Source organism: Ochotona curzoniae, unplaced genomic scaffold (assembly GCF_017591425.1).
Source record: "Ochotona curzoniae isolate NIBS_2020 unplaced genomic scaffold, NIBS_Ocur_1.0 contig_3819, whole genome shotgun sequence".
In the NCBI taxonomy this organism is placed as follows: domain Eukaryota; kingdom Metazoa; phylum Chordata; class Mammalia; order Lagomorpha; family Ochotonidae; genus Ochotona; species Ochotona curzoniae.
The window spans coordinates 15,525,151-15,543,455 of NW_024466004.1; the positions used below are offsets into that span (position 1 = coordinate 15,525,151).

An 18,305-nucleotide genomic window follows, 5' to 3' on the forward strand; every position below is an offset into this window, starting at 1 on the left:
AGGTAAGGATGGAAAGGCACGCATGCACACACACACACACACACACACACACACACACACACACACACGTAAACACCTCCTTCTGGAAGGAGGGCACTCAGAGGAGTCGGGGGCTGTCCTGGCTGGACACGCTGGTGGCTTGGACTCAACACACCTTAGCAAAACTGAGAGCTGGGCCAATTAATTCCTCATTGATGGGGTCACCCTGCCCTGTGCACCACAGGGTACTTAGCGCCACCCCTGGCCTCTGGCACCAGATGACAGCAGCACACTGCCAGATGTCCTATGGGGGACAAAGTGCATCTCTTGGCTAAGAACTAGTAGACTGGAAGTAATGGATCAGATGGAGAGTAGCAGACAGAACCTCAACGTGTTTTGGAAGTAGATTGGCAGCACCTGCCATGGCTGTACCAACTGTGGAGAGTGAAAGACATAGTCACGGAAATGACAGCATCATAAAGTAAAAACAGCATTTCCCAAGAAGCAGATTGGTGCTCTTCCTTCGACAAAACTCTTGCTTTTTGGCCACTTTCCTCTCATGGCCTTGGTTCAGGTGGAGGACACTAGGACAATGGTGTCATTAGGAGTTGGGAGTTGCGGCGTCTTTCCAAACCCCTAGTCATTCAGTCCCTGCCGATCAGTCAGTGGCAGAACTGGCTCTCCTCATAACGAAAAACTCGGTTTCCCCACGAAAAGCATCACTGTGTGCTCATCAGCAGGCCCTTTTCCAAGGCCCTGAAGGGCAGAAGGAAGTGCACTGCAGAAGGATATGGGGCAACTTGGCTCTGGCCTCTAACTCTGGTCTCCATGTTTCAAGGCTGGGTGGAATGGCTGTCGGCTGGAGGCAGGGGGCAGAGGGAGGCTGAATGGCTAGAAGTGACTCAGATGAGGCGATGCTTCCCCTGAAAGGCTACTGCGAGGTCTGTCATCCTGAGGTCATTCTATCTCCAAGCAGCTCAGGTCTCCAGGACTGAGCCTGGACTCATCAAGGGGCTGTACCACAGAGGCTGAGAGAGGGCATTACACACAGCAAGGGGGTACCATGCACACACTGCCAGGCTGCCCCGGGACAGGGTGGCACGTAGCCTTGCCTGAAAAGATGTAAGTCATATGGATCCTCTCACTTAAAATGCCTAGTGTGCTACTTAGAGGATTAGCTCTGCAATGAAATGATAAAATGAATAAAAGTGGTACACAAGGAGGCATGCAGACTCCTGCTGTGGGAACAGGGAGACACGACATTCCCCATCAGAGCCCATCACTGTTACTGGAGGCAGAGGACTGAGGTGTGAGCGATCCCACGAACATGGGGAATGAAAAAGGTTGCTGAATTTTCCAAGCTCCAGTCTGAGGTTCTTGCTCCTGGGACTTGGTTAAAGATGGGAGATGTAGCAGGTGGACTGGAGGCGGATTAAACATTTCTTAATACAACAAGCAAGGTCTTATAATACTGAATCCCAAAGGACCACCTGCAATTCCTCCGAATGAAGAAATATTGCTATATCAAATGCTGTTTGAGATAGGAGTCCTATTATGTACAAAGAGGAGGTTGATTAATTGTCTGATGTTGCAGGCATCTGTGGGATTGTACTGACTTTCGAAGGAGTCAATGTGCATTCAGGGTGATGCCCCCTAATGGCTTATGGAGGTCAAGGCAATAATGCAGAAATGGCATAGGGCAGAGCTGGTGTGGTACAGCAGGCTTATGTGCTGCCTGGGACCCATCATTTGGAAGATGCTTTCCCAGGTACATTAATAAGAAGCTAGATCAGAAGTGGTGCCAGGCCCGGAGTGGTACCCTAGTGGCTAAAGTCCTTGCCTTGAATGCACCAGGATCCCATATCGGCGCTGGTTCTAGTCCCGGCAGCCCTGCTTCCCATCCAGCTCCCTACTTGTGGCCTGGGAAAGCAGTTGAGGATGGCCCCAAGCCTTGGGACCCTACACCCACGTGGAAGACCCGGAAGAGGCTCCTGGCTTCGGATTGGCACAGCACTGGCCTTTGTGGCCACTTGGGGAGTGAATCATCGAATGGAAGATCTTCCTCTCTGTCTTTCCTCCTCTCTGTATACATGATTTTCCAATAAAAATAAATAAATCTTTTTAAAAAAAGTGTTTCCATGCAGGCCTTGAACTGGGATGCTGGTGTTGCCCACTATGACTTAACACTCTGCATCACAGCATTGGCCCTCAGAAAGATATATACACATACATATATCTTTAAAGACTTATTTTTTTTTATTAGTCAGGTACACAGAGAGGCAGAGATCTTCCATCTGATGATTCACTCCCCAGGTGGCCTCAATAGCCGGAGCTGCGCCGATCCAAAGCCAGGAGCAGGGAGTCTCTTCCATGTCTCTCACATGGGTGCAGGGTCCCAAGGCTTTGAGCCACCTTCAAGTGCTTTCCCAAGCCTGGTACAAGGTGGGACTGGATGGAAGAAGGTCCACCAGTATTAGAACCGGCACCCATATGGGATCCTGGTGCACGCAAGGCAAGGACTTTAGCTGCTAGGCCACCGTGTCAGGTCCCAGAAAGATCTTTTTAAACCAAAGTTCTGCTGCCTTCACTTACAGTGAAATAGGTTTTTCTTCTTAGCCTGTGCTAGCTTGGCCTTGTGACACAGCTATCTTTACTTCTGCTCCTCTTTCTTTCTGTTTTTTTTTTTTTCCCAAAAAGGTTTATTGTTGTTTTTGTTTTTTTAATTTGAAAGTCAGAGCCACAGAAAAAGAGAGACAAAGAGAGACAGATCCTCCTATATTGGAGTTCCATTCCAGAACCAGTTGCTTAGCTTCTGACCCAGCTACCCGCTTATGTTCCTGTGAATGCAGTGGAAGATGACCCAAAACCTGGACCCCTGTGACCTCCATGGGGGATGTAGATGAAATTTTAGGATTCTAGCTTCTGCCTTGTCCAGCCCTGCTCCTTAGGGTCATTTGAGGAGTGAACCAGCTTTTGGAAGATCTCTTTCTTTCTCTGTCTTTTCCCTCTACTCTACTATCCCTTTTAACTCAATTTAAAACTCTTGAAATGTTGAAGAGACCATGGTGATCCAACATGGCTCAACAGGGAAAAGTCGTGCTGATCCTGACAACAGGAAGCTACCAAAAGGAAAGGAACTACACTTCCAGGGGACACCTGGAAAGAAGTCTGCAGTGGAAAATCTACAGAAGAGAGGGACTGTGAAGCAATGGGGACAGTACTATCACGTGGCAGTGTGCAGGCCACTAGCCAGGGGTTGATGGGGACCCCAGGTTCTTGGAGTGCGGTGAGAGCAGAATACAGCAGCCCCTGCCTCCGGCAGTATTGCCTGAGGAGAACCTCTAGGTCCCCCCCCCAGATTTTGAGTCTGGCATGGAATACTAACTGAGGATACAGTGTCTACCTAACCCCGTGAAGAAAGAGCACATTGCCCTTTTGCCCTTCTCTCACCAAGGTGTCCAATGACCAACAGGGGAGAAGTGCCACATTAATAAGATGAATAGAGGCCACTGCAGCCCACATCCGACTGGTGGATTTTATCAGAGGGATAATCCAGGGTCTCACTGACTTTGAGATTGGCTTGGAAGGTTGGTGCTGGAAGGAGGGGGCAATCACTTAGGCCTGGACTAGGCAACCACTCTGTAAAGGCACCTGGATTCAACTTGCCAAAGTAGAGCACCAACCTCTGTCAGGCAGGCAGCTGGTTCTGGGAATTCCACAGGTCTCTCCACGGGCTGGGGAGGCTTGCGGGGATTAGAGTGGAGTCCCTGCTCCCTGTGGCTATAGGAATCTTGCTTCTGGATGAGAGGGCCTGGGGTATGGCTGAGTCCTTGGGGAATCACCGGGACTGGCTTCAGAGGCTCAGAGTTCCCGGAGTGCATGGGGCAGGCCATTGCAGAGGGCTCTACACTCAAAGTGAGAGGGGCATGGATCCTTTGTGCATTCATGTGCATGCATGGGTGGGGTGCACAGCTGCTTCACCATGGCAGAGGGGCTGAGGCTGAGATCATGACAGCAGAAGCAATCACACCCTCCCCTCTGCTAGGATCTACCATGCCCCACTCCCAAGCACTGGCCCCAGCCAGCACATGCCTCTGGGTATCCACTGAAGGAAGAGACACTCCACTAAACCACAGAGGTATATTTCACAGATAAAAGTCCTCAAAGAAGAAATCCAACAAATGTTTCCATAGATGCTTAAAAATAAACAAATATAAAAAACATGAGCAAGGAAGACAATAGGATTCCCCCAAAAGAACACAACATCAGTTAATAATAGAATGTGAAGATGAAGAGACTAATGATCATAACATTACTCAAAAATTCAGAGAAGCAAATATACAAGTTAAAGAAACCCACACATGGCATGAATGAAAAATTCTGCCAGAAAATGGAGATATCAAAGAGAACTTAAACTGAAATATTGGAAATGAAGAACTCAATACGCCAAATGAAAAAAATGCACAGTGGAAAATCTTAACAAGAGACTTGGTGAGACAGAAGAAAGAATATCTGAGCTAAAAGACAAATCTTTAGAAACAGACCAAAATAAAAAATAAATAAAAGGGGCCCGGCACTGTGGCCTAGTGGATAAAGTCCTCGCCTTGAACACACCAGGATCCCATATGGGCGCCAATTCTAATCCCAGCAGCTCCACTTCCCATCCAGCTCCCTGCTTGTGGCCTGGGAAAGCAGTCGAGGATGGCCCAAAGCTTTGGGACCCTGCACCCGTGTGGGAGACCTGGAAGAAGTTCCTGGATCGTGGCTTTGGATCGGCATAGCACCGACCGTTGTGCTCACTTGGGGAGTCAATCATTGGATGGAAGATCTTCCTCTCTGTCTCTCCTCCTCCCTGTGCATCTGACTTTCCAATAAAAATTAAATAAATCTTAAAAATAAATAAATAAAATTTAGAAAAAAAAAAGAAATTATGCTGGCCTCAGACCTAGGACCCCAAGTTGAAGCTATCCTCAGTGGTTCAAATAAACAGATCTGTAGAAGGGCCTCGATGCACTACAGTGCTACACAGCCACCCAGCACCACCATTCCACTAATACCACAACACACTGGAACAGCTTTTTGTTTCTAGACATGATCACTCTACTCTCCTCCTCATACCATTTTACCTCTCATTCCAGCACCTTCAGGACATACAAATCCTTGAATAACCTGAGCAGTTTGTTCCTAGCTGTTCCCTGCAGAGCCCCTGAGTCATTTTCTTGGCCACCCAAGAGTCAGAATTGCATGGTGGCCGGTTCTCAGCCTTCAGCAGTCCTAAGGACACTCACCGTCACCACCACATAGAAGCACCATATCACCGAGCTGAGATGAAAGACGACCAGCTGTCCAGATTCATTGAACTTGTTATGCTTGACCTTGGAGAGATGAAGTCGTTTGCTGATCTTCTAAAGAATGAAGAAAGCCATGCATGTTAATATCTGAGTATATTCATACTGGGTAGGTTTCAGACTCCTGTCTTCACACAAGGGCTGAACATGATTAGATGTTTAAAGCTGTCCAGACCCAAGTTACATGGTGTAAGCTTACTGTGTGTACAAAGTAGTTAATGCAGGGCAAGAATTTTAAGAGTGCCATATTAATGTCTTTTAGCCTAAATGTAAAGGAAACATTTCCTCAATCATTCCACGTTCAACAGACCCACAAAGACTATCTTGTCATATCTCAAACACAGCTTTCTCCCATGTAATCAATATCACTACCCCATGAGCTGATGAAAGATGCTATGAGAGGGATGGAGCCCAGAGTATGGTGAAGAAGTTCAGTTGGCAAGACTGAGGAGGTTGTAAATAGGTCAGTGAATGAATCCAGGGCTGCCATTTCCTCCAGGAACGAGAAGGAAACTTTCCATGAGGCATTGCCCTACCCCCTGATCTCAGAATCTAGATATGTCACACTTACGTCTAAAATGTACTCCTGAACCAGAGCATGCAGGATGATGGTGATGAATATGTAGAAGAGGATTGTGACCAGGTCCTTCGGGCCGTAGTGGTAGTGCACGGTCTCGCTGTCTGTGGAGGTAAGAAGAGTCCTGTCAGCATCCCTGGGGTGAGGAAGAACTCTGGGACCCAACACTGCAAAGTACAAAGAAGGAGAGTGTGCAGTCAAACCCCGGCCAACTGCAGTGCTTCCAGACATGGAATAAAGTGTCTGCCCCAGAATCCTGTCCAACCTCTGGACTCGGCCTTGGAAGTAACAGTGGGGAAGGCTACAGAGGACCAAGTACACCACCATGGTGTCATAGCCATTCATCTCCTGAGTCGGGGTGAGAGGGTATAGTGGCTGTCCTATCTCCCACTGTTTGCACCCTCCCTGCTGTGGGACTGCAGCTAAGTGACTAACTTCTGAGGCTCCATTTCTTCCCCTTGTGAAATGGAAGTATCGCCACACTTCACCCAGGAAACATACTGTGGAGTTAAGAATGTGGACTCAGAAGCTAGACTGCTTGAGTTTGAACTGCAGCTTCTCTTTCTGTGTAACCTCGAGCATCTCTATCAGGGCCTCACTGGGCCTCAATCCCCTCAACTATAAACTGAAGATAACAATTCCTGCTTATAGAGTTGCTATGAAAATCACATGAATGAATAAACACAAGGAGCCTGTAACAGTATCTGGTGCATTGCAAGTGCTGGATACAAGGGTACTTCAATGAAGTCAAAGATAAGTTATTGTGGTAGAGAAATTCTGAAATCTATATGTACAGGGGGTCTTCAGAAATTTCACAGAACTGTATGCTATAAAAGATCCCTGCATGGATTTCAAAAAGTTTCCTTGAGAGGTGGAGAGAAACAGAGAGCTCACATTCACTGGTCTACTCTCCAAGTGCACATCACTTCTGGGACTGGGCAGAGGCTGAAAGCTGGGAGCCAGAGACTCAGTCCAGATTTCCTCCCTGAGTGATGGGAACCCAGTCACCTAAGCCACCATCTGCTGCCTCCCAGGGTCTGGGCATCAGGATGCAGGGCGCAGGGACTGAACCCAGGAACCCAGTCCCACTGGGGATGTGGCTATTGGAACCAGCATCTGAACCCCTAGGCTAAAGGCCTGGCCCAAACTTAGGTTTTAATTCCACCTCCCATGATTTTTTTTTATGAATGCATTTTCTATTATCCTTGCTGTCTATTATAAGTTTTAAATGATCTGTGTGCAAGATGCTTATCACAGTACTTGTAACTTACAATAAGCATGCAGTGAATGTTTCTTTACTGTTTAGTAGTCACTGATTTGACAGAATCCCAGAGATAAGAAATCTTATAAGAGCACTGCCATGGCAGCGTCCTCTACAGACAGAGGAAACTTCATACCTTCGCTCTGGTTAGCAGGCTCTGAGTGCCTGGCAAACACTGCCTGGATCCTGCGGCCTTGCAACCCATCCCCCCAGCGCCGCGCAGACACACTGGCTGTCTTTCCAGCTGTGCCGCATCACCCTGAGTCACACACACATGAGTCATCACTTCACTGGGACACATTTACCAGAAGGTAGTCCTGGGGCTGGCTTCTTTCAGGGTGGCCAGGGAGCGAGGGCAAGCTGACTTGGTTACTCTGGGTGCTGCCGCTAACTCAGCCACCCTGGCCTGTGAGAATGTAATTAGCGGGGAGAAAACAAGTCCTTGGGAAAAAAAACCACTCTCCTTTCTGCTCTCCCTCCTTCCTGCTGAAAGAGACCTCTGTAAGGGGCACTGGGCTCACTTGAAAAGCTGCTGCCCAGATGTGCAGCACACTGTGCAGCAAGGAGAAAGACAAACATACCACAGCCAGGGGCACTTCCAGCAAGCCCACACATACGCAGGCCCAGCTCTGACAAGGGCCGCTGGTCAGGGTGAACAGAACAACACTCAAACTTGGGAGCGAGTGGGCCAAATTGCACTGGGAGGCACTGCAGACAGAGGAAGCAGCCAGGAGGGAGCTGTGTGAGTATAGAGGCAAAGGAGGTGGTTCTGGGAGCCCTGAGGCTGCTGTGCCCAAGGCGCTGCTGGACTGGTGTAGACTCTACCCTGAAAGCATCAATTCCATTTCAGCTGGAGTCTAAGAGGTTTATTTGGCAGCAATGGACATTGGCAAGCCTGGAGGCAAGGAGACTGGGCAGAAAGCTGATCCCTGTACTCCAGGTGAGGAACTGGGAGTGGGATGGAAAGGCTGGATCAGGGAGGAAGAGAGTGAGCACTGACTGAGAGCACTGATACTCAAGGGAGTGCAAGTGCCTTGCGGCAGTGGGGATGAGGCAGACACTCCACCTCAGTCACCCAGTGCTGCTCTGCCATCAGGAAGCCAGGACTGCAGTCCCCTGCCTTCTCCATAAGTGAGCACCAAAGGAGACTCATGTGACAGCAGTGTACTCGGAGACTATAAACAAACACCAAGTTTTATCACTAAGACCAACATGATTAGGCAAATTGGAATTTATACACAACCAAGCAAATGCAGTCCAAGCAAGGCTAGTGAGAGAAATAACCCCAGTCAGAATTTTGCACAACATGTTCTAAGTCCTCACTTGCCTCCCAAGTACGATTCCAATAAGATGTTGACCACAGCCTTTGACCCTTTCAGAAACAAAAATGAATGCGTGCATAACCACACTCCACAAGCCTTTGGCTCAGGAGACCTGCATCACCACGTGTTCCCCAGCCAGCAACCATGGGCAGGGCTCTACAGACAGCACCGCACAGCTGAGCATGATCTCAGATGCCCTCTGCAAGCTAAGAGGGTCCATATCACGTCCTCACAGACTTAAAAGCTAATGGTCAAGAACTATAACTTAACAACAAAACAAATTGGATGAAAAATTGGCAAAGAACCTGAAGGGACATTTCTCCAAAGAAAATACACAAACAAGAAGTGGTCATTAAGAACATGAAAAGGCACTTAACATCACTAATCATTAGGGAAATGTGAATCAAAACCACAGGAGATACCATCTCACATCTATTAGAATGACTACAGTCAACAACAACAAAAAACCTCAGAAAATAATCAGTGGTTGGTGAGATGTACAGAAATGGAACCCTCATACATCATTTGTGGGAATGTAAAATGCTACAGTAACTAGATGACAGAGTATGGTAGCTCTACATATGGTTAAAAATAGAATTATCATATAATCTACCCATTTTGCTTTCAGGTATATACTCAAAAGAATTACAAAGTTTTATTTTTTCCCTTAAAGATTTATTTATTTATTTGAAAGGCAGAATTACGCAAAGGGAGGGAGAGAAAAATCTTCCATCTGCTGGTTCACTCCTCAAATAGCCACATAGTCAGAGTTGGGGCAGACAGATGCCAGGGGTCCAGAAACCCCCTTTTGATCTCCCCCATGGGTGGAAGGGTCCCAAGTACCTAGGCCACCTTCTGCTGCTTTATTGGACAATGAGCAGAGAGCTGGATTGGAAACCTGATCCACTACTCATATGGGATGCTGGCATTGTGGGTAGCAGCTTAACCCACTATACTATAACACCAGTCCCCAAAGTAGGATCATGAAATATCTATACATCCACGTTCCAGTATTTACAGTAGTAAAAAGGTAAAAATAATGCAAGAGACCATTGATGAATAAATGGATAAATAAATGTGGCTTATACACATTATTATTCAGCCTTGAAACAGAAGTTCTGATGGATGCTACAAGGATCAACTTCAGAACACTAAGCAGTGTGAAGCACACCAATCACAAAACACAAACACTGTGTCATTCCAGACACAAGGTTACTGTGGGAGTCAGGTTTACAGAAACAGAAAGTAGAATCAGGATTGTCAGGAACTGGGAAAGCATGAATGGTGAGTGGCTGCTCAGAGTGGAAAGAATTCTGGAAACTGGTGATGCAACAACATGAATGTGCCTGACACCTCTAAACTGTACACTTAAAAACAGTCATGATAAAGTCAAAGTTCCTGCGATGTCTATGTCACCACAATCTAAACAACAAAAGAGTGGCCAAGTGTAAATGTTGTGAAGTGGACTAAAGGCTGGAGTTGCAGGGAGTCTGGGACTTGGAGAGGTGAGGGATCACAAAAGTTGCTTAACATGTCATACAAAACATGGACTGTACCCAATGGTTTCACTGATACAGCGCCCTCTTCTTGACACACAGGAGAGGTTGTAGCTACATAGATGGAGACCTGGGGAAGAGCAGAAAGGACCCAAGAGAGGGTATCCCAGGGATGAGGAGGAACAAATTCACTGAATCAATCTGGATGCTAAGCAGGCAGAGTAGGAAGGATTGGCAATGGGGAGTGACCCTTCTAGTATCTCATCTGCACCCAATAGCCCTCAGAATTGTTCAATATGCATTGTCCTTTTTCATAACTAATTCATGAGACAGGCGAGTAAAGCAGATAAGGAAACAGGGGTCAGAGGCTTACGGGATGTGGTCCTCAGGATGCTGGTTCTTGGTGTCCCAGTCCAGGCGGTAGATGCCACATTGAAGTGAATACAAGCCTTCTCACTGTATCACCTCATTTTTTCATCCTGGTAATATGCCTTCCAGTGATCACAGAAGTCCAGATACTTCTGCTTCCCCATGCATAGTAGCAGGGAGAAGTGGAACAGCTGGGATTCAAACCAGCGCCCATATAGTATGCTGGCATCACAGGCAGCAGTTTAACCTGCTGTGCTACAGTGCTGCCCTCTCCATAAACTTTTTGAAGTATGTTCTCATTATAATCTTTTTTAAAGTGATTTTCAGCATTTCTCTGGATACTAAGCCAAAAAGGTGACCTCAATTATAAATTGCATCAAAATGTTTGCAGGGTCCAGATTCGTAGTACAAATGAACAAAATGGACTGGCCAGATATCTTAAGATAGAACTTTTCTAGGGCTAGGGCTGTGGTGTAGAGAAGTAAGCCACTGCTTGCATCACTGGCATCCCAAATCAGAGTGCTGGCTCAAGTCCTGGCTATTTCACTTTTGATACAGCTAGGAAAGTACCAGGATGCTTCAAGCGATTTGGTTCTTGTCACCCCTATGGGTGACCCAGATGCAATTACTGGCTCCTGGCTTTAGCCTGGCCCAACCCTGGCAATTGCAGACATGGGGAATGAGCCAGAGGATGGAAGCCCTCTTTCTCCTTCTTGCTTTTTCTTTTCCTCGCTATCACTATACCTTTCAAGCAAATAAGTAAACTTTCCAAATACATGTACACAAGGATGGGCCTTCAACACAGTCCCACTGCATTAACCGGTAATAGTTCTTACTTCCACAAAGAAACAGGCCTTCCTGCACTACCCTTTTGGTTTATCCTGCACATCTCCAGTTTAAACAAAAAAAAAAACCACGAAATCATCATTTAGCCTTATGAAAATAAATACAATAGTTAACCGTTGGGATACACGGGAGCAGAGAGAAGGGAAGGCCCAGAGAGGAGTGGTGACTGTGGAAAGGCTGGCAGGTGTTCCCAAGGGTGGTGAAGGAGGGAGCGAGCAAGCCGCTTCTCAGTCACGAGAGGTGCACAGCCAGTACAGCCAGCTTCCCGACATCTCAAAAGCAAAGAGAAACATCTTTATAAGAAATCATCTTTTAAAATGATGGTGACTAATCCAAAATGTGAAAAACAGTGTCTTGGCCAATAACAAACTGGCCAGTAAAAACATATCTGCAGGCCAAGTCTAACTTTAGGCTTCTTCCCAATCTCTTGCCTGAATGACCTCTGACCCCATCCCAACACAAATATCTTTGGGGTCTTCTCCCTGCACAGTCCCATGAAAAATGTCTGTGTGTGCTACAGTAGAAATCTGCTTAGCTCTGGAACACTTTTAGTAGTGATCTACCCCAACAGATGGGTTAACCTATTGTCCAGTGAAAGCAGCATTCAAAACTATTTTAATTGATTGATTGACTCCTTATTCATTCGACAGAGAATAAAACCTTCCACCCACAGTTTCACTGTCTATATAGCCCACAACATGCAGGACTGGGCAGGCCATAGCTGGGAGCTGCGAACTTCATGAAAGCCTCATGTATAATTGGCAGAGATCCAACTACTTGAACTATCAGCATTGCCTTTTAGGGTGCACATTAGCAGCAGGATGAAATCAGTAGTAGGTACAGGACTTAATCCCAGGCACAACCAATGCCCACACCTGCTCTGCTTCTCCCTGATCAGTTTAAAAACAAACCCAAAATAACCAATGCCATCCCCAGGTGTTTTGTCGGTTTCTGTGAGCCACTGTCCCTGTGGACAGTAACACCCTAGGGGACTTGGGAAGGCTAGCAGACAAGCTCCAGCTTCTTTCTGACATCACCTGCATGCAGCCTCTCCTGCCTGCCACCTCCTGCTCTGGTCTGATCTTCCTCCTGCCCCAAGCGGAAGTCCCTTGTTGTCACCACCATGTGCTTTGCAGAAGGCATCACATCTCAGGCACTGATACTTCCTTTGCTTCAAACATCATGGTGCTCTTTGGACTTTTCCTTCTCTGCCAGTTTCTTTCCTAAACCCTGCAAATCTCCATCTGTAAATTTACTTTTGTTGACTTCTTGACTGATAAACCACTCTATTTTCTCATGATTTTGAATATTTGACACAATATGTAAATTCAGAGCTTAGATCAGAAAGAAACCACCACACACAACATCAAGGGGTGAAAAACCTAGGGAAAATATTTACAATTCTGATCAGAGTCAAAGGGCTAATCTAGCTAACAGGTAAACAGCTCCTAGAACTTGAGGATAAAATCAATAGCCCAGTAGAAAAATGGGCAAAGGATATGAACAGAGAGTTCGCAGAAACAAGAAACAAAGATGGTTCCCATACATTTAATGAGATGCTCAGCCTTACACAGAGGAGCATGCAAATTTAAAGCACCCTAAGATACCATTTCCTACCTATCTGATTGGCACAGATCAGAGTCTAACAATCCCCTCTCCTGGCGCTGTGAGGAAACAGACTCATACACACTCTCACGGGAATGCTGAATGCCACCAGCACTTTGGTAGGTCGGTTGGAAATTTCTGTTGACACTATAAATGCATCAACCCTTTGATGTAGCGATTGCATTTATGGGAATTTCTCCTCTTGCCAGCACAATCAAAATGACACATATGTAAGGTTAGGTGCCACTTACTAGTAAATGAAGCTAATGGAAATAATTCTATTTGTTGTCATCTATAAGGAATAATAAATAAATAACAGATACACAAGATGGGCATCCCTAACCCAAAAAAATCCCAAGTCCAAAACCAAAGCTTTTTGAGTGCTGACATGATGTTACAAGTGGAAAATTCCACATCTGACATCATGTGATTTGTTACAATCAAAACACAGGTGCATTAAAAATACTGTGTAGAATTACCTCCAGGCTATGTATAGAAGCTGTATATAAAACATGAATGGATTTCAAATTTAGACTTGGACCTCATTCCTAAGAAATGCCATCACATGTGGGCAAATCTTCCAAAGTCTGAATGAATCTAAAACACATCCCAAGCACTGTGTATAAGGGAGACTCAACCTGTAATATAGCAGGGCTACTCAAACTGTGGCCATGGTCCACCAGCAGCATCATCTGTGAGCTTAAGAATGTACATGCCCATGTTTACCAGAACAAGAACTAGGAGTAAAGGGCCCAGGAATCCAAGTGAGCATGCCCAACTAAAATGAATAAAGAAATATTTTAATGGCAGAACTCCTTTTTTAAAAAATCAGAGAAAGGAAACCAAGAAGTGGGGACATTAATGATTGGACTTGGTGGCTACTATGAAAGGGGGTAGTGATTAGCAGAGACACTGGATGAATACAACCTTCATCTAGGTCACAGTTACATGGGTATGTACCTAGGTGCAGCTATCACCCCATCCTCTCTACTCCATGTCTTCCATCTCAACACCTTTTTACAAAAGATCAAAACAATGTTCTTTGCATACTGACATGAAATGATAACGACAATACAGTCTTCAGTGAAAAAAAGAAAAGTAATATACACCACAGTACTTCATCTTGCATGTAAGGAAGAAGGAAAAAGACAAATGAATCCTTGTGTTGGCTATACTATGCATCCCTGGAAGGCCAGAGGAGACATTCTGCCAGAGCACACAGGAAATGACAGTCATGGTCCTGGGAGGTGAACAAGAGGACGGGTGGGAGCAAGAACTATTTGTTACAGACTCACAGCAGACCCATGCAAGTCTATTTTCTCCTCAAAAATACTTTTTCAATTGGTAGGTCTTAAAGTTCTTTCTGCTTTATACAAATAAACCTTAATGCTCCTTTTTTTTTTTTTTTAATTATGATCAAGCCCAGGCATGTACAGTCTGCAAGCACATTTCTGGAACTTGCTACCTGGCTGTTGTGTTTCCATGGCCTCTGCCTCAGTTACCCTTTCAGGACAATGGGGATAAAATCATGTGCCTTTTCTCACCAAACTTTAAAGACAAGCAGATCATGGACTTCTAAACTGCACAGTGCTGTGCAAAAAGAAGAATCTAATGTTTCCAACAGGAGAAAATCAGAAGGTAACGCAACACAATAGTCACAGCATGACATTGAAAACAACACCTCCTCACTAGAGTACCCTTCCAGGGTGAGTAACGGCAATGACAGCCCTGAGCCACTTAGCCAACACTTGCTCTGTGCCGTGCACAGTACTGAGCATGTCTCCTAAGTAACGTCACTTGCTACCCGCAGTAATCCTGAGTATTAGCCCTGCTTACTGACACAGCAGCTGCAGCTCAGGCAAACAATTAGGTAGGGGTGAGGCCAGCTTCAACCATGCCGCCGATGCCAGGAATAAAGCCCACCATCTCCCCACTGGGTCCCTCTGCTTCTGGGACTCCCCTTCAAATCATACCTGGTGCATGTTTCAAACTGGGACGGACTGACTTCTCGCAGAGGAGGCAGGGTACAGGGTGGGCTCAGCTCAGGCATGGGTATAGAACTTCAAAAGGCAGCCCTCTGACCAACAATCATGACCCATCTTCTCAGGCTGCCAGGCCATTCCCCCTCAGGCCTCTCAACCTGGCATTTTAGCTGTAAGCATCATTTTGGGTCTTAGCAACAAATACATGGGTTCATTATCATGGGCCAAACTGTGCTCTCATTACCCTCAACCAAGTATGTTGGATCCCTAACCCTCAAGACCTTAGAGTGTGATCTTATTTAGACAGAGGTCTTTGCAGAGATAGTAAGCTAAAAAGAGGTCCCTGGGCTGGAACCTGCTTCAATACAACACGTGTCCTTACCAAAAGGGAGAAACTTGAACAGTCTCCCAGAGAAGGGTGACAGGAGAAGACAGTCATCTGCAAGCCTCAGAAGGACAGACCTGGAGGAGATCCTTTCCTCACCTCTGTCAGAAGGAACCAATCCTGGTGACACCCTCAATTTCGTGATTCCAGGCTCCAGATCCAAGAGACCAAGTGACCAAATACATGGTCCTTTGTTATGGCAGCCTAGGAAACTAACACACACACATACACACAGAGGCAGACAGCCAGCCCTGGAAATTAAACACCCTGCCGATGGATCTCCAAGTCACCACTTCAACTCCACATCACATGTTTCAGAATACATTTTCTCCAGTTTTATAGTAAGGTAGAAAGATAAAGACAGAATGCCTCTATGACAAGAAAAAAGATGTTACAAAGCTGAAAGGAAGACTAACGAAGAGCCCCCAGCTTTGGAGTCCTTTTCCTAATGCATCTTTCCTTTGAACAAAGCAGTGCCCCTCCAAGAAAGAAACACAACCAGACTTCTAAGGTGTCAGGCAGACACTACAGACCCCACCATGGTTTAACATCATTGTCTCCCATATACTACATGCCCTGGGCTTGATACATGTATTCACAGGCCTCCACATATGGAGAATGCTTCCAGCTGGGAGAAGGAATGAACCTTTTTTTTTAAAGAAACAATTCACTGACAGTCATTTATCTCCCTCCCCTCCACAAAGAGAATCTAAAATTAGGGCTTTTTAAAAACTTTAGATAAAAAGTAATAATTTAAACAAAGCTATAGTTAAATTAAGGACAGAAATTACTTTGGTCAGAATAACTGATTAGAAAAAAATATCCTCACTATTTAGATTTGGTCAGGAGAAATGGGAAGATGAAAATCAAGTAATATAAAGGTAGGCCTATGGCATAGGGAGTTACAATGACTGCATCACACCCTGGAATATCTGGGTTCGATTCCTGTTTCTGGCTCCTAATGCAGGCCCTGAGAAGCAGTGGTGATGGCTGAAAGAGCTGAGTCCTTTCAATCCAAGTGGCAGACCTACACTGAGTTCCCGACTCAGCCCAACTCAGCCAATCCAGCTATTGCAGGCATTTGGGGAGTAAAGAAGTAGACAAGAGTTCTAACTCTTTCCCTCCAAAGAAATATTCCTGTGAATGGACTCCAGGCCAGAGGGAACACAGCAGGAAAGATATTCTCCAGCTCAAGACACTGAAAAGAAGTGCAAAGCAACAGTTCAAATACGCTGCGGTTGCCTGTGGTCTCGGGCTTCAGGCTGATCAACAATTAGCCATAGCAATACAGTTGTTCTACCTATTTAGGCTTCTGGAAGCTGCATACTAAATGGAATAAATTCTGCTGGCCATAAGTGGGAATTGGAGAAAAAGTAAGCAGAGGCTAGACAAGGACACTTTCACATGGTATGTCGGTAACCCACCAAGCTTTGGCACCCATTGACCTGAACTGAGGCTTTGTCCAACTCGCTACACAATTATTGTACTTCATACATGTAATAAGTTGTAGCCACTGAAACAAAAGCATCAAGACCAGGCAGGAAGCCTCCAATCACAGGATCTCCATTCTTACCCAGATGGCTGACCAGTGTGGCCAGGAATACTGGAGGCTCTGCTTCTCTTTATTTCTATAGATAGGTAGGATATTATCGCCTCTGAGGACCTTGGTGGCTATTTAGCCAGGTTCTTCTCTCTCTAGTTGGATTCCCTCTATGCCCACTACTCTATGTGACAAACTTAAGCTTTCCAAAACTTTATTGGGCCCTGGTGCTACACAAGGTGTGAATTCTTTTTTTGCTTTTATAGATGCATCATCTTGGGAATCAACTCTCTGAGCCTGGGTTCTCTTGATTGTGAAAGAATCTGCCAGGCTTGATGCATATCAAGTTTCCTGCAGCCACAGGTCTAGTGTGGGCACCTGTAACTGAGCAGGGCTTTCCATGCTTGGAAACCATCACCCACCTGTCGCTTCCCCTTCCTGTCCTCCATGAGCTCATCTTACAAAGAGGGGCTCAGTTTGATATGTGACACCAATGTTTCAAGTGCAAGAATATGACACAGACAGGAGGCAGTCCCCACTCCTTTTGACGGACAAAGGAAACAAGAGCCACTTTGAGTCTTGGACAAAGGTCTCTGGCTGCCAGAGGCTTTAACTCAGCTGTCTGTTGTGGCTTTTAGGGGCAGTATGTCTCATCTTAGAAGGGATCGAGAGAACAGTGGCCAAGGTGTGGCAGTCTCCTGCTTCTCATCTCTAGCTGTGAAACGCATCAGGGAAGATAGCAGTGATGAAATCGATGCAGAGCAACAGAGCCAAGGATGGAGCCTTGTCTCCTTGGACCATGCAGAACAAACCCTTCTCTGAGAGAGGGCTCTCAAGTGCAGCTTTTTTATTCTTGGCATACAAACACAGAATGGCTGGGGAGTGTCAAAGCTCCCACAACTCCCATCCACATCAACTGTTTCCACTTCTGACAGAACTGCTATAAGCCCTACTGGTATGCAAATACACCAAATGATTCTTCTACTCTCCTATACACCTTGTTCCTCCACAGATCAATTAAAAACGCAGATTTTTTTGAATGTTTATGACAACATTTTTACAAAGAAATTTAAAAAAAAGAGGACAGTGAGGTCGGCACTGTGGCACTGCGAGTTAAGCTGCTTGCTATGGCATCGCGTATGAGCACCAGTTTGACAAGTTTCAGCTACTCCACTGCCGATCTAGCTTCTTTTTAGTGTGGCTGGGAAAGCAGCAAACAATGATCTGATCATTCGTCCCCTGTCACTCACTAGGGAGACAGAGATGGAGTTTCAGCTTCCTCACTCCGGTTTGGCCCAGCCCCAGCTATTGTAGCCATTTGGGAAGTGAACCAGTGGATGGAAGATCTCGGTCTCTCTCTCTCCATTCTCTCTATGACAATTTCAAATAAATAAATATTTTTTAAAAGCCCAGAGATGGATACATGCAAATGAACACTAGGTTGGATGAGTCTTCCCACTTTACTTTGAGGTTGGAAGTGCAGGACTATTCAAAAGGCTACCTGAGGCTTTTCACCCACACAGCTTCCAGTCTTGCCTTACACTATAATGGACCCATGAAACACCTGTACATCTTGTAAAGAAATTTAAAAAGTA

At 45.8% G+C, this 18,305-nt stretch overlaps 1 protein-coding gene across 2 annotated transcripts in view; it reads right to left on the reverse strand.

Annotated features, from left to right (window-relative positions):
• TRAM2 (translocation associated membrane protein 2) overlaps positions 1–18,305 on the reverse strand; it is a 78,714-nt gene that overhangs the window by 13,430 nt on the left and 46,979 nt on the right. Inside the window, exons 3-4 of one of the 2 annotated variants that reach the window (XM_040983536.1) lie at positions 5,899–6,008; positions 5,268–5,384 (exon numbers count right to left, since the gene is read on the reverse strand). In XM_040983536.1, the coding sequence (XP_040839470.1) occupies positions 5,268–5,384; positions 5,899–6,008 (227 nt within the window). Of the gene's footprint in view, positions 1–5,267; positions 5,385–5,898; positions 6,072–18,305 lie in introns of both variants that reach the window. The other variant, XM_040983535.1, reaches the window with a different exon arrangement.